Source organism: Anomalospiza imberbis, chromosome 1 (assembly GCF_031753505.1).
Source record: "Anomalospiza imberbis isolate Cuckoo-Finch-1a 21T00152 chromosome 1, ASM3175350v1, whole genome shotgun sequence".
Taxonomy (NCBI): domain Eukaryota; kingdom Metazoa; phylum Chordata; class Aves; order Passeriformes; family Viduidae; genus Anomalospiza; species Anomalospiza imberbis.
Window position 1 is genome coordinate 11630905 of NC_089681.1, and position 24467 is coordinate 11655371.

Genomic DNA, 24467 nt, shown 5'->3' on the forward strand with positions numbered 1-24467 from the left:
TGTGATGTTCAGAGCTCCCACATATTCACATGAGAATGGGCCAATGCTAGCAAAGAAATATGAAAGGAGACTTATCTGCGCTATGTGTTTTACTTTGCTTTAATACTGAATGTAAGTGGAGAAGGGAAAATTACAAATAAAAGAGAATGTCAAGAATAATGAAAAAATGTGTGTTCCAGGCTCAGAAAAATTATTTTGACACCAAATCTCTCATTTTTTTATTATCACCCCTTTGGGCAAAGTCATTCAAAAGAACAAACAGAAAATCATACCTCAGACTAAGATACAGAACCTACCTCTCTCAGCAAACTGGATGTGACAGCAGAAATAAGACCCCAGGATCCAAGCATGGTGGGATATAAAAAGGTTATTTTAAAATATTAAAAAGAAGCCAGGATCCAAGCATGGTAGAAAATAAAAACATTATTTTATATTATTTTAGTAAGTGGGAGAGTGAGGGCTGAACCCTCTGTTATTAAGAAGGTGATTGCCTTACCATTACCTTACCCTAATTTTTCCCTATTTTAATACAGGCATATTGAACCACCACATCCTGAATGTGATAAGCATCTGCTTCAGGACTTACTAGGGCTGTCCCTAAAGAGACTTGATTTGCCCTTGAGTGTGTCTGTCCTCTGTGGATGCTGGAAAGCCACCCACAGGTGGTGCAGGGGTGCTCCTGTGTCTGGAGCTACGTGTGCTACTTCTCATCTTCACATGGAGTACCTACAGACCTACCGCACTAGAGTCAGCAAACATTAGTTGGACTTCCCTTTGTAGCAGCTCTTTGCAGACAACAGGGTGCACAGCAGGCCTTCCTTGCTCTTTTCCATTCATTCTTTCTGTTTTATAGTGGTTTTATTTTTTTTCAGCCTTCTCCAGTATATCACTGTCATGGGAGTTGTTTTACACACCTTTGAGTTGTAATATATGAATACACATGCAACCAAGACCTTTGGACCATTGAATTAGCATTCTTCTGCCCATGGGGCTCCGTCTTTTCCCTTGGGATTTGCTTTCTGCCTACTTTTGGAGCTATGACTCTGGCATGTATGAATTAAGGTTGCTCCTTAATTATGAATTCATTCATAATCCTCCTCTTCCATACAATTGCATGTATTTTTACAGAGGGAAAAGAATTTAAGGGACATAAACATGGGTTGGAAGGGACCTCAAAGATCATCTAGTTCCAACTCCTCCAAATACGGGCAGAGACACCTTCCACTAGACCAGGTTGCTCTGAGCCCCATCCAACCTGGCCTTGAGCACTGCCATGGATGGAGTATCAACAGCTTCTCTGGAGAGCCTGGATCAGTGCCTCACCACTCTCACAGTAAAGAATTTCTTACTAATACCTAATCTGGATCTACCCTCCTGCAGTTTAAAGCCATTCCCTCTTGTCCTATGCCTTTGTTAAAACGTCCCTCTCCAGCCCTCTTGCAGCCCCTTTACATACTGGAAGATGCTGTAAGGTCTCCTTGGAGCCTTCACTTCTCCAGGCTGTACAACCCCAACTCTCTCAGCCTGAGATACAAGAGGAGCTCAAGCCCACTGATCATCTTCATGACCCTCATCTGAAGTCATTGCAACAGGTCCATATCCTTCTTGTGCTGAGAGACCCAGAGCTGGATGCAGTATACCAGGTGGGATCTCATGAGGCCATTACCTCATGAGGTCCCATCACCTATTAAATTTGAGAAGAATGTGCTCCAGGGGCTGTTGGGATGGCTTGTCTATTGGAAGAGCTGTTTCCACATCCCGTTCAGACTTTCCTCTTGACCTTTAGGATCTGATCCTCCAGGCTCTTAAAACTTCGGAAGGCCTGGGGCACAGGATGTGGCTATCTTGCAGAAATACCAGATGGATGTTCAGCCTGGGATTCAGCAGGGATTCAGCAGGGATTGGTTTATCTTGCTGTAAATAAATAAGGGAAATTAGTGAACTATGGTTTATGATTACTTTAAACCAGAGATTTCTGTTGTATCTCTACAATACTGCTGCCACTTTTTAATTGTAGCGAAGATACACACATAGTGTTGCTGCAGATATGCCAATGGACACATGCACTGAAAACTGGGATACAATGAGGGGATTCGCAGAAATTATCACCAACCAAACAGGGGAAAAAATCCTTCATGTCTGGAAATAAGATATTGCTACACCACAAAGCAAATCAGCACCCATTTGGCATAGAGAGTACCGGGGAGCAGGGTCAAATACTGGAACATCAACACAGTGAAACTCTGGAGCGGTCTTGGCTATGACCATGGCCCAGGGTAACCAGTAGTCTCCTCAGCAGAGGTTCAGGAGTTAGCCTGGACCAGGAACTAATAGTAATAGTAGGAGGTCTGCAAAGTTGTTTGGGAAGCAAAGCTGAAAGTAGGGAGATGGCCAGATGATGCCAGCTGGCCCCAGGACCCAAGGGTGAGCACTGGTGCCACCTCCTCAGCACAGGTGTAGCCAGGAGAGGCCAACAGGCCCCACAGCCATCAGTGAATTGGCACCCACCAGTGCTATTCATCAGCTACTTGGCCCCGTTCTGGGCCATAATTTTTTTACGCCCTAAAGAGCAGCTGGCACCTCCACAGAGCCAACAGGTTTCTGCTCCAGCGAATATCTGTTAAGGTGTAAAGGAGATGTATCTGGGCCAAGGATGGAGGATGAGACACAAAAGGATACCAAAAAGCTCTGAATGCTCAGTCTGAGTGTAGGCATATTTCAGGTGTATAAAAAGTGATGGTGCACAAGCTGTGGGCAAAACCATGTAAACACAGCCCAGTGAATATAACAAGGAAGAATATTAAAGAATCTCAGTAAGTCTTTTTGCCAAGCTCATCATGGTTTCAAAGTGACTGTGCCTTGCACGGACTGAAGGAGTAAGAGAGTTTTTAATCCATCTCCTTACAAGAGCTGTGAGAAGACCAACCAGGTGAAGCTAGCTTTGCACACGGATAGGAGAAAACCTCTGCGGAATCTGATGACGTTTAGTGCTTGATGTCTACACAGGCATTTCTGGTCTCACACCTCCTGATGCTGTAAAGAATTGTGGTTCTAGGGCCTATCCTCACCCTTTACTTCACTCCCTGTGTTCCCCCTTTATCACTATGTTACACACCCCTCACCCAGAAGGTTCCTAAAAACAGCAATACACTTGAATTGTCATAGATGAGGTCTAATACTTTGACTTAGATTAAAAGATCCTTCATAAAGAGACTAATTTTTGCCTTATTTTCCAGCGGACATATTGCTGAGGTGTATCTTTTAGGCACACCTCTGGGTACAAGGGATCTATGTAATAATCTGTGTAATAGAGGAGTTCTGAACTCATAGCTCTGCCCAAGCATGGCCAGAAGTCTTCAGAATGAGGCCTCTGATCTGCATGTTGATGATTGCCCAGGGAAATTTGAATGGACTTTGAAACATTTGCCAAGGCTCACAGTAAAGATTCAAGGAAAAGGATGATTTGCAGCAAGAATAAATTTTCCCAAGCAAATCAACCCTTCCACCAAAAGACACTTTTTGGGAACATGGGATTGAAATTTAAACAAAATACCTTGTTAAAAACAGTTATGAAAGAACTCATCTAGTGCTTGAAATAGCTGGCCTTGCTGTACTTTCACCAATTGTTGGGCCCTATCAGGTGCAGGTGGATGGTTTTGCTTGGTTAAATCAACATGGTTGTCTTTGTAAGACTGGCCTCCGTGGAAGGAAACTGTGAACAGGCCCACAACAGAGCCGAGCTTTCGTGAACTGCAGCCAAGTGACACTTCGGTCTGAAAGGGGACAGGGAAATGGAAAAATATGAATTTGAGGATTAAAAAGTCATGATAGGCTCATATGTTCTTAGTTTGAGTTCTGTTTGGGGTTTGTCATTGTTAACTTGAGTCCTGATTTCTCTGCGTAGAAATATGATCCAGAAGAGAAATTCTGGTTTTGTAGTTCAGTCCCATGAGTAATGCATGAACTTTTCAACTTAGCACTGGTTTTCAAACACTAACTGCAAGTTTGCAGTTTTTCATCAGAACCAAAGGAAAAAAGCAAAACATAATTTGCACAAGAAGTGTATTAAGGCTGTCACAGCAGAGCACACTAGGATGGAGTTCCTTAGCCCCACACTCACAATGGGAATGATATTCATATTACATTAATAGTGAAGGGAAATGAAGAAATAGGGAAAAAAAGAATCTCTGCATCAGTGTGTAACTGTGCTGTATTTTATAGATGAATGATGATGGTTAATGGCTTAGAATAAAGCAAGGAGCTCAGGGTCCCCACTGAATGTCACCATTTAGGGCTGTAGTGCTGTATTTTTGATGTAATTCAAATCTGTGAAGGTCTAATTCACCCATGCTTCAGCCCCTGAAGTGAGGAGGAGCGTGAGTGGGGTCACAGACAGAGTAAGAGCAAGTCAGTGAATTTAAAAGAAAAATAACATCAGTAGATCAGAACATGTGGTTAGAGCCTCATGAACGGTTCCTCTCTCTGCAGCACTCAGGCTCAATGGATTCATAGATGTAAACTGCTTTGAGGTTTCAATGGGAGAGGAAAGCAGGTGTCAAACACTTTTATTTACACTAAGTAATTGCATAAAGAAAATCCCAGAATCAGATCTTTGTTGTACATTCACAAATGTATTCCCTTAGTGATTTCTTTTCAAGCGTTTCGAGCTATAAATAGATTTGTAAGTTTAAGAGCTGGAAATAAGCCACCAGCAATAGTGACTGGATATTGTGAGAAGGGCTTCTTATTTTTGTGTTGGGTAAGGTGCTAGGCTAAATCAGAGTGGAGCAGACATGCTGAAACCAGCCTATGCCTGTTGGGAAGGAGATCATGGGCTAGGATTCACCGAGGAGAGGGGGCAAGGAATGAAGGGAATAGGGAACAAAAGCAACACAAAATAGTTGGGACTAATATGATACTACATGTTAAAGTTTTTAAAAATAAGCAGAGATAACAATGAAAAGTCCTTGCCTAGCTAAAAATAGTTATAGGTTATGTAAACAGAGGAAGAACACAGCACATAGAATTATGCTGTAGGAACTTCTTGATGCAAGTGGCAAGGGTTTCTGTTTCTCACAGCTAAAAAAAACGTTTCACCACCAGACACTGTCTTTGCAGCAAAGGGCCAGTATGGTCAAGCAGGAGCAGCATGTGAGAAGTGAGTGGTTGTGATGGAAATCAGAGGAAGAGGGTCTGCTGAAGGATCTTTTCCCTAGCCAACAATTTCCGAGTGCTCTGCTTGCCTTGCCAACTCCACAGACTCCAGATACTAAACTCAGGACATCATCTGCTGGAGATCAGCTGGAGCAAGCCAGCACCTGGAAGGAATACAGCAGAATCCTGAAGCATACAGCACACTACTGGTGCTTCTCCCAGGAGTGAAAGCCAGGCTTTAGGATTTGGAACATTTTACCCCTATTTGAAAAAAAGCTTTGTAGCTCCTCAAGGTCACAATTTTGGTGCTACTCATTGTGAATTTAGTAGAGAGTAATCAGCTTTTCCTCATGCAGGGAAATGTTTATTCTCATGTTATAACTCACAGAACAAAGTAACTGTGTCACCAAGGACATTTTTAATGAACTGTGCTAGCAAAAATAGCTCTAATAATCTCTAGCATCTTGGATGCATACATTTCTCTGGCCTAAAACTGCCTGAAAGGGACTTCAAAACCATCCTCCTCCAGCACTGGTCATAACAGTGGAGGGCTGAGTTCTACAAAATGTCCCAGACTCCACACTCAGTGTGACTCCTATTAAAGACACCAAAGTAGTTTTAGTGATGTCAGCAGGAGCCCCTCTGTTCCAGCCTTTGGTTCACCATCCACCTTCTCTGTCTTTCAAAAGTATCTTAAATGAAATTTGCACTTAACTATCAGTTAAGTGCATGATAGGGTTCCCTATACATTGCACCAGAATTCTGTCTCTCAGTAGAACAACCAAATTTGTTGCTTGTGCTAAGAGATACACAGGGGCCCAGGGAGGCAGGTAGAGGTTGTGGGAAATTAGACAGCAGTGGGATGAAATAAGTGAAAGTGTTTATTTCCCAGTTTCTTCCTTTCTGACCATGATCAGTTAATAAGACACATACCAGGCTCTTGAGTTATTTTAATCTTGGTAGGTCAGAGTTGCTTTTTTAGCCTTTAAATACACAGAACAGAGAAGATACCTCCCCCTATAGCCTCATGCAGTGAGACCACAGGAGAGGTGGGGATGTCTCTGAGCATCCTGCCCCTGCACAGCCAGTCTGTTCCCAGTCCCTCTGTGGTCTTGTCCCACAACACACAGCCAAACCAACCTGAGGCTGGGCTTGGGCCAACAAACCAGTGCAGAGGGCAACCTCACTTCATCACATCATCTTTGAGTATAAAATTTATAAAAGCTACATTCCCATCTTCTCTCAGGGGCTTCCCAAAGTGCTGCTGTCCCCTACTAGATCTGAGGTCTGCAGAGAGATGCAGGTGCCAGGCAAGCTGTGAGACGGGAAAGACGCAGGTGAGGGATCCTCTGCTGCAGGCTGGGAAAGGATTGCGAGGGGAGGTGCACTCTGGGTGCCTGGCTGCTGAGGATGGTGCTACGTGGGCACACACGAGAGACTGACAGAGCAGGCGGAAACTGTGTGAGGAGCGGCTGCCATCCCCTCTCGCCGAGCCGACGTGTTTGTACACACGGGCTGGTTATTCCCTCTCAGAGCCGCCGTGGGAGGCAGGTTTGGCTGAAAACCACTTCTCACTGCTGAGTCACCCCTTGCTGTTGATACGCTCCCCAGTCCCAGGCCCCTTCGAGGATGGTGAAACAAATGTTCCAGAAGTGCTTTTGAAAGGTAGAGTGGAAGTGAAGAAATCAGTCTGAGTTCTTCTCGGAATGGGAAAGGCAAAGAGGAGGGTAAGGAAAAAGATAAAGCCATTGGACTTCACAAATTTGGGTGGTTCCTTCTTTGGATCTAGCTTTTGAATCACCAGTGTCTGGTCTCATTTGCTGAGAAGTTGAAAACCACCAGCTTAAGATCCTCAGACATTCAAGTACCTTGGAAAATCAGGCCAATTGGATCAAAATTGCTGTGCCTTTATGGAAACTTGGGCTCTGCACATTACAGTAGAAGCTTGTTGTCAATAGACTCAGACTTACACTTACCAAAAAGAAAATGCTTGTACTTTTTCAATCATCAGAATTATAATGCAGATTCAGAGCTACACTGCTGTTGGAAAGAGCATAGAAAGTGAAATATAGCATACATCCCACTGGGTAACACATTCCTTAATGGCATTTTTAAAGCATTTCATATTGGCAATAAAATGGAGAGAGAGGGAGAAAAGAGCACAGCTTCTCTGAACATGGAAGACAAAAAAATTAATAATCACAAGAGCTTTTCACTGATGTGGGCTGTGGCATCATGCTATCTGCTGCTCAGAGCAGAGAGTGTTACCAAAATATACACAGCCCAAATCCAGCAGAGCAAAACTTGAATAACTAGTCATGATCCCCCAAATTTAAAGATGTTGTTGCCAATTCCCTATGGAAAGGGACACCAAAAATAACTAAATCTGGATCACTGGAATATTCCAGTTGTCCCTCAAATAAACAACCTCTGTAGCAACATGTGATTTCCAACAGGTTCCCACTGAAGCTACAAAGGTCTGTTCATAGTGCCCAGTGATATATGACACTGTTGATCCCATTTTCAGGATGAGTAGGGGGTATTTATTTGTTGTTACCCCTTGAGAGAAGGATGTGCTTTATCACAAAAGAATGGTGAATTTCACAGGAGGGTACCAGGCTCCGTTCAGCTGTGATAGAAAGGTCAGCATTGAGCAGGCAGTGGTTTTTCTACAGCCCTGGAAATGTTTTAGGACAGTATTAAAACAAGGTGAAATTCAGGCACCATTGAAGCTGATTCCAAAATTCCTGTTGGCTTCACCAGAGCCAAGATTTCCACAAAAGAATCCCTATGAATATTTTAAGTTGCTGGAGCTTTATTTTAATGGCAATGTTTTCCCCATGGAACTAGAGATAGAGAGGAAAAAGGAAGTGAAGGCATGTTGGAGAAAGAGGAATCAAAGCTTCCTTCCCCCATCTCTTTCATAGGAAGATGCTCCTGATTACCCTCAGAAGTCTCTCTGCTCTCCTCTTCCTTTTGTTCCTTCAAGTGTCATCCCTTCAAAGCAGAGGAGCCCATGGGCAGCCTGAGCCTGGTAATGTTCCACTTCTTGCTCCGTGGCATCAGCCAACAGCGTAACAGCATCCTGCTTTCTTGTCCACCTTTATACCTAGTCATAAAAGGTTGACAAGACAGAAATGTGATGGCTTCACTGCGTCCACCAGTGAAGAAAAGGCAATGACTTCTTCTTTCAAGTGAGTCCTGCTGAAGCTTACAAATGTGCTGAAGTGGGGCTTTAGCTTAGGTACCTAGGACTCATCACCAAATCCCTTAAGTGTGTTGTAGGCAGTCGGTGCTGAAGAGGGAAGAAACATGACAAGCTGTATCTATGACAGTCTGTTTCTCATTAATGTCTTACCTTTAATTACAAACTAATCAGAGCCTTAGTCCCCAAACAGGTAACTTCTTTCTCCTTTTCAAAGTGTTATTGATTACAAACTGTGATGAGATGGCCTTGCTACCTGTAGAACTGGCAAGGCCTCTGATTTGATTCCAGAGTCAGCCTACAGCCAAGCAGTTCACAGCCAAACTGTATGTGAAATAAAAGCAATTTTCTTATTTTGGTGAAAGCTATTTGCTATTTCAGTCAGAGTGATAGTACTTTGAGAGAATGTGGTGGCTGGAGTTTCAGAAGATGTTTTGCCAAGAAATCACCCATCAGAGAAAGCTGCTTGTAGCAGTACACCTTGCCTCTCCTCCCATTTTATCTTTTTTTAATCTATTTTTTCCAGGAAGTCATCATTCCCCCAGCCTGGGGAAGGAGGGAGTGCTGCATTCATCAGACCAGCAAAGAGAGCCACTGCTCCCAGCGAGCTCCTGCAGACACATTGCAGCAGGTGGGCAGCAGCATTGTCTGTCACTGTGAGCAGATCCCACCAGCCAGCTGATGGTGATTTCCTGCTTCTGGGATGGGCTGGAGCAATTGGTTTGTAATCCAATTGAATTTTGGCCAGAATGCAGCCCGGGAGACTCACTGCTGAACCATTTCACTTTGACAGCTGGCAACGATTTGTGGAGCACAGGAACGCCTGCTGAGCTCTGTGCTCAGAGGTGGATGCAGGCTTTCACAGAGCTTGCCAATGGGAGAGACACCTGCTCCTGCCTCCCAGCTCCCACCTGGAGATAAAACCCTCAGTGTCTCTCAAGACAGAAATTCTCCTGTCACTTGTGAAACGCAGGAGCCCCTGGCATATAAAACATCCCTTTTCCTTTTTTATTTCTCTATTTCGGCCATTGCAGAAAATAATTTTATAAAAGTCTGTTTTCATTTCAAGGACTACATTAAGTTCAGAGCCTTAATGCAGATCAAGGCATGGACATCATTAAATCAATTAAACAATGCAGTGCCATATCTACAAAATCCTCAATTTCAGATTTCACATACAATATGTTGTTATCATAACAAACAGTTCCTCCTCCCATCATTTGTAAGTGGGAGACTTGCCATCAGCACCAATAGAAAGTGCATTGAATACTTAAGAAATAAAATAGCAACCTGGCAAAATATGACTCAGGCATTACATAGACTGCAATGGTATAAATAAACACCCACATCTTGAAAAATTATTGCTCCAAAAGCTCTGTTTTATTGGGATATCAGAGAGACAACTGACACAGTGTTTCAAAGAGCTTATGCTGCAGCAGCTATGCACATACTGTGCCCTCTGTGTTTGGTCCACGGAGGAGCAGGAGGACCAGCTTTCACAACACAGGCACAAACCATCGTTCCTCCATGGCACACTCAGCTTCTTGCCTGTGATGGAGGCATGGGATGGAGAAGGAAAGCAAGCACAGTGAGTGATCACAGTGGGAGAGAGATAACAAGACCTGGAAGCATAGTTCCTGCTTGGTACCACTAACTCAGATTGCATTGGCAATCAATGAGTGATTAATGCAAGGGAATATTACTGTGCTCCTTTTAAAATTACTTCATCTAGCTGCATTAAATTCATAAATAAAAATGGGGGAATGGAACATATCTATTGCACTAGCCCTGATAAATATTTTAAGTGCAATGCTTGCCATCTTTGCATTTACTTATTACTTGGAAAGCTCAGTACCTTTAAGAATAAAGTTGCTGAATTCAACTGAAAGTTAAACTTGTGGAAGATGACAGACAAATCAGTTCACTGACTTCTCATATTACCTTATTTTTAATCCACTGGTGCCTCTGCAATGCTATGCAGTGGATTTTGTATGCAGAAGTAAACCATCTACACTTTTAAATGAGGTACTCAATTCAACAATTTGAATAGAACACCTTATAATAACACCCTGCCCCTCAAAAAAAAAAAAAAAAAAAAAAAGCCAACAACAGAAAACAAACAAAAACCCAAACCAGAAAACCAAAAAACAAATACAAAAACAAAACCAACCACAAACCCCAAATATAGTCTATACTGGCAAATCATATATGTCTGCTTAAAACAGCCTCCAGACCTACATCTCTGATCACATTACACTGTCTGCCTCTGCAGCCTGGGGAAGACGGGCCCTGCAATGTGCATGGAGAGGTGGGGAAGGCAAGTCAATTCCCAGCTTCAGGAGCCCTTTGTGGGAAAGAGGGAAACAAAAGATTCAGCTTGTTTGTCCTGGGGCAAGCTTCACCTCAGTTTGGTTCTGCTCAGCTGAAATAAAGTTGTTTGGCACTGGGCAACATGAAGCCTTTCCCCAGAGCAGTGGGGCACCAAACTTTAGGGCGTTGTGTCCTCTAACAGTCTCCACAAAAGTCAACTGGGCACTGGCTTTCAAGGCTGTCAGTCTTCCTTTGGGGGAGTCCAGCCTCTGTCCCTAACCACACAAGTGCTCTGAAGTCTTCAGGGAGTGAGGAAAACATCCTGCATACACTTGTTCCTTGGGGATCTATTCTCAAAACCCAATTCTGTTGCCACACAGCTTTGTTACTCTGATTTCACCCTGTGTTAGAGGATTTGGCCCTGGCAAGACTGTGGATGTAGAAGAAAGATCAGAGGTTAATCAGAGGTCAGTGAGGGAGGAAAAATAAGTGCCTTGAGTTAAAACTGAGGCTGACATTTCCCCAGACCAGTCCTTGTCACAGTCCCTCCATTGGCAAGAGCCTTTCAGGAAACACTGCTATTTTTATCTCAAGAAGAAAAGCAGCAGACAAAGATCGTAGTCCAGGGTTCTCAGAACTCATCTCCTTTTGGCTTCTCCCTTTTTTAGGAAAAGATGTCTCCTGCAGTCAGGGAATCCTTTACTTCTCTCGAGATGGTCATCTTTACAGCACTGGGTTTTTTAAATTCTAAGAAATTGTCAGGCTCCAAAGTTGTATTTTTATATATCTTGGAATAAAGCTGCATTGTTTCCCCTGGCTTCTGCATTTTTCACTTACTGCCCTGCAAATCCTGCTGAGTGGATTACAGTGTTTATTGCTCTGCCTTGCAGTATTTTCTTCCCACTTATCTGAACAACCTTGTCTGCAAGATAACCTGTCAGTAGTGGTCTCTTCCATCATATGTGGCTGAACAATTGTTTCATGCCACCAAACACGAAGCCAAAACCACACCATCCATCCTGCTGGATAGACACCACCACAGCTCTGGTGCAGCACACAGGGGCAGCTGAGGCTGCAGCAGCATTCTAATGAAGATAGAAACCAAGGGATGGAGTGTGAGCACTCTGGTCCAAATGATTCATTTCAGGACACAGAAGTGGCGTGGAGGAGCAGAGAACAAAGCCTGTGGCCCCACGTGGTTCAGAGCAGAAAGGAGCAAAGGGATTTTATTCAGAGCAGTCAGTAGTGCACCAGGTACAACCAAGGAGTCTCCAGGACCAGGAAGCTCTTCTCCTTGAACTACCAAGCGGCAAGGGAGTACAACACCGTGCTTCATCCTGCTGCAGGATGCTGTGTCTTCTCAAGGCCTCGTGCTGTCACACGAAGCAAACCAGGTGGAGGAAGTTTGCCTTCTGGGATCTTCTGCTGGTGTTGCCCTGTAGTCATCTACAGGAAGACTACAAAGATGAGCATTCCCCTTTACTGGTGTTCCCACATATACATTTATACCTGTTAATTTTTTTTAGAGAAAAAAATTAGATTTTACAATGTAATTTGATTCTAGTGAAATTTCAGAGGCAATTAAAGATTTTGGCTTTTTTTCAATTCCTCTCTAGTAGACACTAGCAGCTATAAAGACACTTTAAAATATCCACTATACTGCTTATAATGTCAGAAGCATTAAGGCTTGAAAAGACCTCCAAGGTCATCAAGTCCAACGTTTGACCAATCACCACCTTGTCAAATAAATCATAGCACTGCCACATCCAGTCATTTCTTGAACATTTCCAGCAATGGTGCTTCCACCGCTTCCCTTGGCAGCTCAATCCAATGCTTAACAACCCTTTCCATGAAGTTCTTCCTGCTGTCCAACCTGAATCTCCCCTGGCACATCTTGACACTGTGTCCTCTTATCCTGCCACTTATTGCCTGGGAGAAGAGCCCAGCCTCCACCTGGCCACTCCTACAGGTCGTTGTAGCAATAAGGTCTCCCCTGAGCCTCCTTTGATCCAGGCTAAACACCCTCAGCTCCCTCAGCTGCTCCTGGTGTGACTTGCTCTCCAGACCCCTCACCAGCTCTGTTACCCTTCTCTGGACACACTCCAGCACCTCAATGTCTTGAAGTGAGGGGCCCAGAACTGGACACAGGACTCAAGGTGCATCCTCACATGCTGGACTGAGTGCCCTGTTAACAATACAGCCCTGGAGTGCAACAGGAACATCTCAGGTGGCTGCTGTCAGGGGTCTAGGCTTGTCCTCGCTCTGGGCTCCCCTCTTTAGCTCATAAATTGCTCTCCCTACTCTCTGTTGACATACTATGGCACACATGGAGGAGATGCAAGGAAAGCACAGAGTGGAGATGGCACATTTCTCTTCTCTTAAGGACATCATATGTTAGAAATGTGTCAGGATTCCTGAGTTAAAGCAGCATAGTGAGATGTCAGGGAAGGCGAACAGAAGGGGAAAATTAAGGCAACAGATTTCCCTGGGAAACTCGTTTTGCAGAAAAATCATTGGAGGAAAATGCTATTCTGATTAACATTAATTTGTCTTTTTTTTTTTTTTTTTTTAATTTAATCTCCAAGGCAGGATATAGGGCAGAACAGAGACCAGGGAAATGGCAGCCCCGTTGCTGAGCTAGTGCTGCAGCAGAGCTGATGGAGTATCTGGGTCAGCATGCAGCAATTCTTCGCAGATGACTGAGATCGACAGAGCCAAAGGCCAGCCTTGGCAGCTTGGCAGTAGAGCCAAGAGCTCCTTTTCTAAGTGAAGGGATGTAAAATCTGCTCCCCTTTCAAGCAGCATTTGCAGGAGGGAACCCCATGCTGCAGCCTCTGTCATCTGGAACTAACGCCCGTCGGCTCCGCTCACCCATCCCTGCTCAGCAGAGCACAGGCTGGGAAATCAGCGTTGCCATGGGATTCGGCTACAAAAGGCCAAAAGATGTGGATGTCAACCAAGTATCCAGATATACAAGGAGGGTATTTGCTGCTCTAACTAAACCTCATGTGGAAGCTCTTCTCTAAAAAACATCATTTTGCTTTTTTACTCATGAGAGCGATGCCACAGGTTACCTGGAGACAATTTTTTGTATTTTTAATGTCCTCACTTAGCTTTGAAGATCTTTGTGTTTCAGGTAGGTTTTAGGAAAAGCTCATTCATGCACTCAAACATTTGGCTACTTCTTCCAAATATCCTGCTTGGCCTAATGAGAGACATTGCCTTTGCTGACAGCCGTAGTGCCCTCAGAAGAGATACAGCTTTGGAGACCAGCACACTGCCCACTGGGCATACACAGATCATGCATCATGGGATCTTTCTCCTTTCTGCTTCTATGCCTCAACCCACTGGGACAGGAGCATGAAAGGATCACTGCTTTCCTTATATATCATCCCTGATCATCAGTAAGACTGGCAGCTGTCTCTCAAGATTTGTGCTAAACTCTTTGTTAGAGGTTGATTCACACAGCCACAGCCTTCAAAGTCAAATGGCACTGTTAGATCATCCTGTCAGGTAGCACAGGCCATCAGGATTTGTGCTGATTTGTGTTTTGTTAAAACATGTCCTTCAAAAAAGTGTAGTCCACTCTTCATTTGACACCACAGAAGAGAGAAGATCTGTTATTCCCCTGTACTAACCAAAGTTTAGGAAGTCATTCAGGAGATTTTTTTCCCCAGATGTTGATTTTGTTGTTGCCATTTTTCTGATGATCTTGATTCCTGGCAGAATACATCAAGTTTTGTGCTCAGGACATAAACTGGTAAAATGTGATGCCAGCCAGCTAATTAACCTGCCTTGCCACTCGATGTTTAAAGACACAATATAGAAGTGCCTGATTTTCAGCAGTAATATTGAGGAAAGGTCAAGGCCAGAAGAAATGTTTGTGTTTCTAGAATAATAGCAACTGCTTCTGCATATGCTTGAAAGTAGGGTGGATATTAACACAAAGATTTTGAGGAAGTAGCTATTTACTACTAGAATTTTGGATGACAGCTGCCACATTATAGGTGTTCATCTAATAATATTCACCCTAATACTGGTATGCTTTGTCTGAACTAGTAAGCCTAATGCAAATCACTCCTTTGTTTCTACCACAGCAGAACTTGCTAGAATAGCATTTTTTATTATGAACATTTCTGCTTAAATACTTCATGATCTGATGTTGGATAATTTCCTCTTCAAACTGACAATATAGGGCAAAAGACTAAAATATCTGGAGCAGAAAACACTTATTTAGTGAGTAAATAGTGTACTCTTTTTATGTGGACACATAGAGGTACAGTGTTTGACAAGGCATAAGGATTCACACTAATCTCAGACCTGTCCATGCACTTTTGCCTTGGTCCATAGAGATGACCTCATAAATTAAGTGCAGGGATGGTTGTTCACAGCCTGAGTGATACAGAGACATATAATGCATATAATAATATAATGCACGAGCATATAATGCACATTTAATTGTATTTATTTAGTGGCCATGGTTACAGACGTGACTTTTGTACTTTTTTCACATTGTAGACATGTTACATTGAAAAACTCTGTCCATCACTAGCTCCTGCATAGGTATATACCCATAAGGGGTTAGCAGAAAATAAGAAAGCAGGGAGGACCTCCTGTAATCTCTGCATCCTGTTGAGGCTTCATACATCTGCTTACTAAGAAAATAAAGGCTATTATGTTCCCAGACACGTTAAGTCAGAGTCTTCTGGAGTCAGGAGTATTGCAATCCACGTGGTAAAACTGGTACAAAATGTTGCTAATCAAAGGCTTGGAAAGGAGATGAAGGGAAGAGGGAATGAAGCTGTGACTACCCACTATTTTGATTGTTGAATCTGCACTATTCATAGTAACACACCAACTGTATCTATCCAATTGCAGTAATGAGTAATAGCTCACTACTCAACAATTAGGTTTTCCTTCCCCACCTCTGCAATTAAGGTCATAACCTTTTCTATTTACTTTTGGGATGTGGTAAATTAGAGCTCTGGCTTAATTACAAAAATTCATTAAAATAGTCACACAATGGCACCATTCATGGCTGTGCTTGTCCTTCCTTGCAGTATGTCCTCATGTCAGCTCTCATTGGTTTTAGTCCCAAATTCCAGTACATGCTAGTCTGCCTGTATTATCTGGATCAGTAGACTAGATTTTTCTTTTTGTCCATCTTCTTCGATTCATTGGAATGGCTCCTCTTGTTTCTAATCCCTCTGTTTGGTTTTTTTTTTTTTTTTTTTTCTTTTAAGAAAGTGTACACTAGCAGGCTGTCAACATGATCTGATGTCCCCAAAATGCTTTCTGGCCACAGAGTTTGCAGCAGAACTTTAACTTGGTCTCACAGCAGAGACCTCTGCCTAACAATTTCTTCTTACTGACATCCCAGGTGTCTAGGTCTGGAAAAGAGGATTAGTGCTCTTTTCCTCAGAATTTCAAAAATTAAACACAACTACAGAGATAGGAGGAAGAAAGCCTGACTATTCCCCAGTTACATGGAGTTGGGAGTCTGCCCATTTAAATAAGTTTGCTTTTTTTTTTTCCTAAGCCATTTCTTTGTGAATGTAGTGCTTGTTTTAAAAGCTGGATATATGAACTGGCAAAAAAAAATTTCTTTTGTAGGAGAAACTGTTGCATTATGTTTCACATGACCATGTCCTGAGGTGGTTCAACATATTGACTTCTGTGCATACCAATAAATACAGATCTCAGAGATTTCAGGAGTAGTGATTTACTAAAAATTATTGCTTGATGGGAAGTACAGAAGAACTCAGATTCATTTATAGAACACCTGAAAAGAGAAATGGCCAACAAAGGCTTGGACTAATATATGTGCTGGTGATAGAGTCCAACAGGCAACTTGATACATATGTGTAATTATCCTGAAGTCAAAGCTGATGTTGCTCTGAAGATGAGGACATATTTGCAAAAGTGACACCTATTATAGGCTTTATTTCTTCAGAAATTAAGCATGTGTGTAACTGCAAGTATAACCTGATTTTTTTTTTTAGCTTACTGCTTGACTACACAGGTGCACTCAGGAAATTGTATCCAAGTTAATTTAGGGCATGACTTCAAGATGTGTCAGCTGAATGGCTTTAAAATTTGAAAGGGAGACCTGGTTTTGTGGACCTGGTTTTGTGAGTGTGTCCATGCCAGAACCTGATATAAGGTGATGAAGCCAGTTTGAACAAGGGTTCAGATCAACAGTTCCTAAACCTGTGTTGGCTGCAGATGAGAAACAAGAAGGTATCTACTGGGGAATGAGCACAGGAAAGGTTATACAAGCTTCCTCTTCTTTGTGAAACACAAAGAGGCAGGGTGCTCCTCTGGGCCAAAATGATCTTTCCTTGTAGGCTTAGTTTTCAGCCAAATCAGGTGCCATGAGTGCCTGAGCTGGTGCTGGTGACACGGACGGAGCAGGAAGGAGGCCATGGATGGGAGGTGACTGTGGAAATACTGTCTGTGCTACTGCGGACTTGCACGGGATGAAAGTACCCACATAACCTTGGCCATGGGACCCCCTGGCCTACAACTGAGGTTGATCATGGAGGAGATTTAAAAGCAATGACGGGAACATTGCTTGGAAGGACGTGACAGACCTGAACTCCTTTTCTGAATCTGCCAACCTCAGATGGTACATGTGAGCAAAGATATCCCACCTTCCCACTACTGCAAAATGTGGTATCTCTGTAAAGCCCTTGATATAATATACAAACCCCAATTTTCAGATGTTGTGCCTTGCACGGAGATACCTGGGGGCAGGACTTTTTTCCCCTATTTGTTGGTGAGAGGGATATGGAAGACAAGTTTAGTCTCTTAAAAATAAGCATCTTGTCCTCTATGTGCCCTGAATAAATGGCATCCCACATTGAACTTTGCTGAAAATGTTTATGTTTTTTTCCTTCTGAGAAAAGCTGAAAATGAGACCGCATTGATATTTTGCTGCAGAGTTGTTGCCTGTAGGTAGGCTTTAGATGGAGCTGTTCTATGGAAATCAATCCTGGTAAAGCAATAACAGCTGTTATTTTGCCAGCACACAGCAAGCAGAGACAATTGCAGAGGTACTCCCACTACAGCAATGCTACTTGGTAATTTGAAAACAATGCATGACATAAAATAACCCAGATAAAGCTGGGGAACCACAGCACTGTTATTTCTCCTGTTCTGAAACAGCAGACTGTAAACACACACTCATGAAAAAAAGGGAATTATCCTTCACCTCTATGTATGGGCAGTGAATAATATAATATTTATAATGCTGTTGGGACAGCTGTGTGAAATGGATTCTGTTTGGTTTCCTCTATTTTTCATCAATTCCTTTTGTCATCCTTCTGGCTGTGTTGCCTGCTATCCTACCTCTCCGTCCAATAGGGCAAAGCAAGCTCATCTGCTTCCATGGACAGAGCAGGATTGTACCCTGTGAGCACCTTGAGGACTGGAGGGATGTGAGAGACTCCATTTCTTGGAAGCTCTTGGGCTCTTTTTTCTTCATCTATAAATAGGAAAACACCATCATCCTTCAAAATATAAATCATAATTAGAAAGCCTCAAATGGGGACAGAATACACTGGTATCAGAAAAAAAAAAAGTATTCATTTGCTTCTCAAGTTTATTGATATATTTTATGAAGGCTCAAGGATGAAAGATTCTGAGGCAATATAATGGAGTACTATAATATTAATTTGCATCAATTTCTTAAAGAGATAATTCAATTATATAGTTCAGCCTTTAGCAACCTATTCTTTTAAAATCATATCTCTTTTTGAACTGTCAACCACTTGAAGGAACAGCCCTTGATTCTTTCTTGATTGTAAGCTAGATGAGGCAATTTTTCCTTGGGGAATAACATTAGCTAAATTAGGAACACTGTAATTTAAAGGTGATTAAGTACCTTTTGTGATTATTGTTCTAAGACTTCAATCTGATAACACTTAAGTGCATGTGTAATCTAGTCTTCCACAGGGCGACTCTCATTCATAAGTGGGTTTAAATCCTCCTAAGATCAGGACCTAAATAAGCACCACAGTTAAACCTTTTATGGCACATTGACAGAGCATGTATTTGTTCTGATTGCAATGACATTTCACACTTGTGCTTGGTGCATAAACAAAAGGAATGCTTTTTAAAATTGGGATTTTCATTTTACAGAAGGAGAAAGCAAGGAACAGGAATGTGAATGGATACACTCTGGTCATAAGGCAAGTCTGCTGGAACACCTGGGAACACACTGTGGACTCCTGACACTCATGCATGTGTGTCCAGCTTTGCTCCAGCTGTAGTTTATGCCTTGGTGCTCAGCATGGGAGAAGCAGCAGGAACCATCCAGGCCAGGCAAAGTGACCAAGTCATTGCTCAACCTGCCCACTTATGTCTGGAGAAATTCTTTCCTAACCATCAGTCTTCTTGGGGTTTCAGTGGAATTTTTGTCAGCAGAGCACCCAACGTGTTGAAGGATGTCAGAACATGGGCTACTATTGCACCACTGACAAATTTAGGGCTGACATCTGTTGGGGGCCGCTGAGCAAGATGCACTCAGCCGACCCATTGTCAAGAAGTGGTGCTGGCATTTGTCCATGCACCAGGATATTTTACAGAATGTCATCACTTGGTAATGAAATGCTCCCCGGTAACGATGGCTCACAAACACAGAAATAGCCTTTGCCCATAATAAAGTTTTGCAAATAATGCTTGCAGGAAGTGATTTGCTACGAATCAATCAAGCAGATCCCAGAAATAATGTGGCAGATGGTAACCCGACATTACTGCATCACCAAACTACTTCTTACTCACACTTTAAACAACCATTTGGACTCAGGTCTTTAAAAAAAATGTTCACTCTCACTCTACAGCTGGTTGAAGCTGAATTGTCACCCCACAGAAAATTCTATCCTTAGAAGTCAGTAAAAGGCAGGATAAAATTAAAAGTCTGAAATGTCCTTCAATGCAAAAGAAAAAAATATTCAGTTATCAAGACTCTATTTTGATGCCTTCAGGCTATATGCCCTTTCTTTATTTTTAGCTATGTTAGGCTACAAACAAATACAAATTTTAAATATAAAATTAACACAAACTTTGTCCTAAGTGATATATACAAAGAAAATTTAACAAAATAGATTTGAAAAAGAAAATGTTGGAAAGAACAAACACCTTCCTGTTTGCATTTTGATTTTTTGTCCTATGAATATAGAAGTTTGTTGAAATCATCATGTCTCCATATTTCATGCCCTAGAACCTTCTGACAGAAAAAATATTCCACCTGAGCAGTTTTGATTAGGTCTCTCTAGGTTGTGACTGGGTACACTCAAGTTACAGTGGTTTAAAAAGTTACTCATCATTAGGGGCACTTTCTTATTTGCAAGGTAAAGCCCATTATCTTACATTATATGCCTAACTTACTTGTTATAACTGATTGAGATTTAAAATTATTAATTTTCTGTTTATACCTGCATATTCTTTCATCACTGTATGAAGAAGACTTGTTGCATGCCAGAGCAGGCAGCCCTGATTTATTTACTGAAGTATCAATGCAGTCCTTAAACCACAGCTTTACTTGCAGAAGATTTTTCAGCCTCCTCTCCCATGCACACGGTTGCACTCTGAAACCTTTCTAGAAATGAGGTTAGCCAAGCCACTGTTTGCACTACAACAAGGATCATCCCAGAAATGGGGTGGCTGAAGAAAGCAAAGTAGGCCACCAACTTTCCCTGCCGGATTGCTGGCTGTGCCCGTGTCCCACAGGAACGCTGTCACGCTGGTTATGCTCGGCCTGAGATGAGCAGTGTCATTATCACGAGCCGCCGGGGACATTTGCTGGGCTCCAAATGAATCGCCTGCTCACACCCATGCGGGTCAAAGCAGAGGGCAATTGCTGCCACAGCCTGTGCTGCCATGGCCCCGCTGGAGACAGCGCACCTGTCCAGCCCTTTCCCTCAGAGATAAGTAACGCAGAGGATGCAATCCCTCATGTGCACCTACCTAGGTACTGGCTGAAATGAAGCAAAAGGCACTGGCACAGACACTGGCTCTTCTTGGGCAGAGTTTGTATGACAAATTTTAATAACTTGAATTCCTAAATTTCTGTCTCAGCCGTGGCTGTTCATGGATCACTGTGCATATGAACAGAAAGACCCTTGCACCTCTTTCAAGGTCTAAGGCTTATTCTCCTGTACATCCACGTTCCTGGTTCTACAGCAGTTTCGTACTAAAACACGTAGCAGCACAGCCCGTGCCGTTCCCTCGGTGTGCGACTTTCCCGGGGTGAGCAGCAGCTGGAGCTTTGGAGCTCTGCACCCCAAACCGTGCGGGCAGCGCTCCATTTACACCGACGGAGGGGTCGGACCCTCGGTGTGCGGTGCGAGCTGCCACGTGCCGCTGGCACACACGGGCAGGGCGAGGGCCGCCGCCGGTGTGCGTGCGGAAACACGGGATTTTGACCACAATGCTTCGCAGAGTTAACATGCAAACTGAATTACTTCAAACCCCCACGTTTTATACAACCCACTCTCACAGTCTTGCCTATCGTCTAGCATTTGTGGGAGAGGATGAATGAGCAGCCTCACAGCTGCTGCCGGCTGCACTCCCCAGGCTGCAGCTTTGCGAGGCCTCTCAGCTCGGTATCGGGGGGCTCAGGCAGACGCTTGACACCAGAAACAGCCGAGCTTCGGCCATTTCGGCGAATGTCACCAGAATAAAACAGTTTCTTCGCCGAATGCTAATCATGCAAGTCAGCTTCTGCGCTGAAGAACGGGAACGGGACCGGGTCCAGCGGAGTCCTCGGGGCCGCCCCGTCGGCAGCGGGGCGCGAACCCGCGGCCCCCGGCCCACCGGCCGCGCGGGGCCAATCGGCGGCCGCGCTGGTGACGCGCGGGGAGGGCGGGGCGCGGGGCCGGGCGGGGGCGGGCGCTGCCGCCGCGGGAGCGGCACGGGCGGAGCGGGCTGTTCCCGGGGAGGGCAGGCAGCGGCTCGGTGCTTTAGCTGTAGTCTGGTCCGCGGGGGTTGCCAGAGACCCACTCTAGGCTGCTCCACGAGGACCCGCTTGACACTCGATCCCTTTTTATAGACACTGGTCTTTTCCCCCCTTGTTTTCTCGGGGTGCGCTTCGCCCAGCGCCGCGGGCGCCCGCTGCCCTGAGCGCTGCCGTGCCGGGAGGCGCGGGGGGCCGGGGCCGCGATGCGCAGAGATGGGGCCTGTGGCTGCTCCCGCATGGGCTCGTAGTGCCCGCTCGGCGCTGAGCGCCCGGCTGCCGGGGAGGTGCGTGTAGGGGAGAGGCGCAGAGGCGCCAGTAGTGCTGGATTTTATCCCGTTGTAGAGGTGCAGGCAGACAGGGGTTCAGGTGTGTTGTTGGGGTGTATTTTATTTTTCCTCTCGTTGCCTACATCAGCTTCTTTGCCCCTTCTCCTCCGTTTTTTTTTTTTTTTGTTTTTTTTTTTTGGTTTTTTTGGTTTTTTTTTGGTGAGGTGGGAGCCCGGGGTGTCTGATTTTCCTCCAGCTGAGCAGTGCAGTTGCAGCGGTAGCGGTGAAATCCTGCTCCTCCTGTGAGCTCGAGCCAGGAAAATGGAGGCTGTGATAGAGAAGGAATGTAGTGCGCTCGGAGGGCTCTTCCAGACCATCATAAGCGACATGAAGGTAAGTGGCTGAAGGGTGTGGGGAAGCACAGGGGAGGGAAAGCGTCTTCCCACCTGGCCCGGCGAAACTTCGCCCCGGGCGGTGCAGCCGCATCGGGGGCTGGTGGCGGCGCGGCCTCCCCGCGGCGCTGGGGGGACGCTGCCCCGCGGCTGGGTCGGCGTCCCCGCCGGCGGGACCTGCCTGGCCGCACACCCAGGGCTTGGGGCTTGCGAGTTGGTTGTAGGATACCACCACTCCCTCCCTCCTCCTTCCCTCTTTTCTCTATTTGTCCTGCTCAAACATGCAAGCTGTTACCTTGCGCCAGGGTCAGCGATTTGCCTCTTTATTTTACAGATATTTTTATTCCCCTCTCTTCTCCCCTGGTGTGGGCTGTCAGCTCGGTAGCAGAATGAATGCAGCGGGGCGGGAGCGTGGTGCGGAGGAGCCGGGCACGGAGCATGTCAGCCGTGGGGTGGGGCTCGGAAGGGCAGTGTGAGCATTTCGGTGCCAAGCTGATGGGCGCGATGGAAAAAAAATCTTTGCCTGGAGATGCTCTAAAGTTGATGTGTGCCTGAATTAAAATTGCGGCTCAGTCGGTTGTGTGGTATTATTTTCACGCTGCATATGCTCGTGGAGGTGGCATTTCATTCTTTCTGTGAATGGATGCAAAGGTTTCAAATCCTGGGGCCTCTCCACCAGCCATCAGAAACCTGACTGTGCTGATCCCGTCTCTGCCAAAGGGTCCCTTTGAGAGAGGCGCTCCCATTCTATCCTTGGCAGCCAAGGGCACTTCTGCAGGGTTTTCTTTGGGTGAGCGGGTGCCTCCCGCCCTTCTTCTCGTGGAAGTAAATAGCGTAAAAGCGTCGCTGTGTTCTGCCCGTCATGTCTCCCCCAAACCCCAGGGCTGGAGGCGCCCAGCCTCCGGCACACGGCCGTACTGCAGAATGCTGCAGTGTTCCCCTGGACAAGGGCAGCTTGTCTTCCTGCCAGGGCCGACTGGGAAGGATGCAGTTGTCGGGAGATGTTGAGGGACGTGTCAGATAATGGGGACTGCCGTAATTTAAAGGAGGCAAGCGTGCATGCTGTGCTTTTCCCAGCCAGGGCATGTGATTTCTCTGGGTGTTTTAATTCAGGCAGGGCTGGTTAGCAGCGAGGGCTGCGGGAGAAAGAGCTGCCAGGTAGTATTGGAGGACAGGGTCTGCTCTAAGAGGGAGCCTGGCAGAGGTGAATGGCTTTTAGTGTATTTTTTTGGGAGGGTGGAGAAGCTGTTAGCACTAGAAGTTATTTTTTGGCAAGTGTTCATATGCACTTTCCTCTCAACATATCTTAGGAGACATTTAATTAAAAACGTGGCTTGTCAAGAGCAGGCAGGTTGCAAAGAGGAGGGGGAGAGTCTGTGTATATCTGTCAAGATAATGCTGCAGACCTGGCAGTGGTGGCCCTCAAGCTCTCAAACCTCCTTGGATTTTTAATAATGACTGCACTTTAAAATAAAATAATCCCCCCAAAAAGCAGGAAACGATCACAAATCCTGGAATAATTTTAGTGGTCAGTGCAGGGAACAGGCAGGAGATGTTCTGTTCCAGATGAAATGCGGTTTTGGGTTTCATCACAGAGGGACACCGAGTATGTTTATTCTTCCCTTCTTTTCATAAGTGATGCATTTGGTTTTTCTTGCTCTTAAGCCAGCGGGCCTCTGTGTGGATTCATTTTTTTTCTTCTACATGGGAATGCTGCTCATCAGAAAACATGTTGACATGAGCGTATGGAGATGGGCACAGGTGTGAATATTTTTTTCTTAATGCTCCATAGTAGTGGAACCTGTTTTGTGAAGTGGCAATTACTGAAGGGGGAGGTTTGGAAGGAATCACTGCAGATCTTTAGCAGCATGGTGGTTGTTATGGTTAAAAAAAATCTGCTCATTATTTAGCATGAGTAGAACAAAGAATTTTACCTGTAGTTCGATTTGATGCAGCTGATGCTGTACTACTGAGATGCACTAGGATTCTTTGTGAATTGTGCACAAAGGAGCACAACGATTTCTAAGGAAAAGTAGCTATTTTTTGATAGTTAACCAGAACCTTTCGACTAATCATACCTTTAGTAGTAAAGTGAAAATTAGCATTTTAAGTGCTGTTTCACGTAGTCAGATCTGTGTGGGCAGGCTTCTGGCAGGATCTTGGAGATGTTGCGTAGGGGT

General features: G+C 44.6%; 1 protein-coding gene and 1 long non-coding RNA gene across 12 annotated transcripts in view; both read left to right on the forward strand.

The window, feature by feature from the left end:
- LOC137469004 (uncharacterized) overlaps window positions 1–19866 on the forward strand; it is a 71199-nt gene extending 51333 nt beyond the window's left edge. Inside the window, exon 3 of one of the 2 annotated variants that reach the window (XR_010996303.1) lies at window positions 18812–19866. This is a non-coding gene — a long non-coding RNA (uncharacterized lncRNA). Of the gene's footprint in view, window positions 1–8885; window positions 8993–18811 lie in introns of those variants that run through there. The other variant, XR_010996304.1, reaches the window with a different exon arrangement.
- Window positions 19867–21580: 1714 nt separating this feature from the next.
- The window catches only part of MTSS1 (MTSS I-BAR domain containing 1), a 127420-nt gene continuing 124533 nt past the window's right edge, over window positions 21581–24467 (forward strand). For 6 of the 10 annotated variants that reach the window (XM_068181366.1, XM_068181383.1, XM_068181499.1 and 3 more), the window contains exon 1: window positions 22057–22288. In XM_068181366.1, the coding sequence (XP_068037467.1) occupies window positions 22217–22288 (72 nt within the window). In that variant the 5' untranslated portion in view covers window positions 22057–22216. Of the gene's footprint in view, window positions 21996–22056; window positions 22289–24467 lie in introns of those variants that run through there. The other 4 variants (XM_068181450.1, XM_068181424.1, XM_068181485.1 and 1 more) reach the window with 2 other exon arrangements.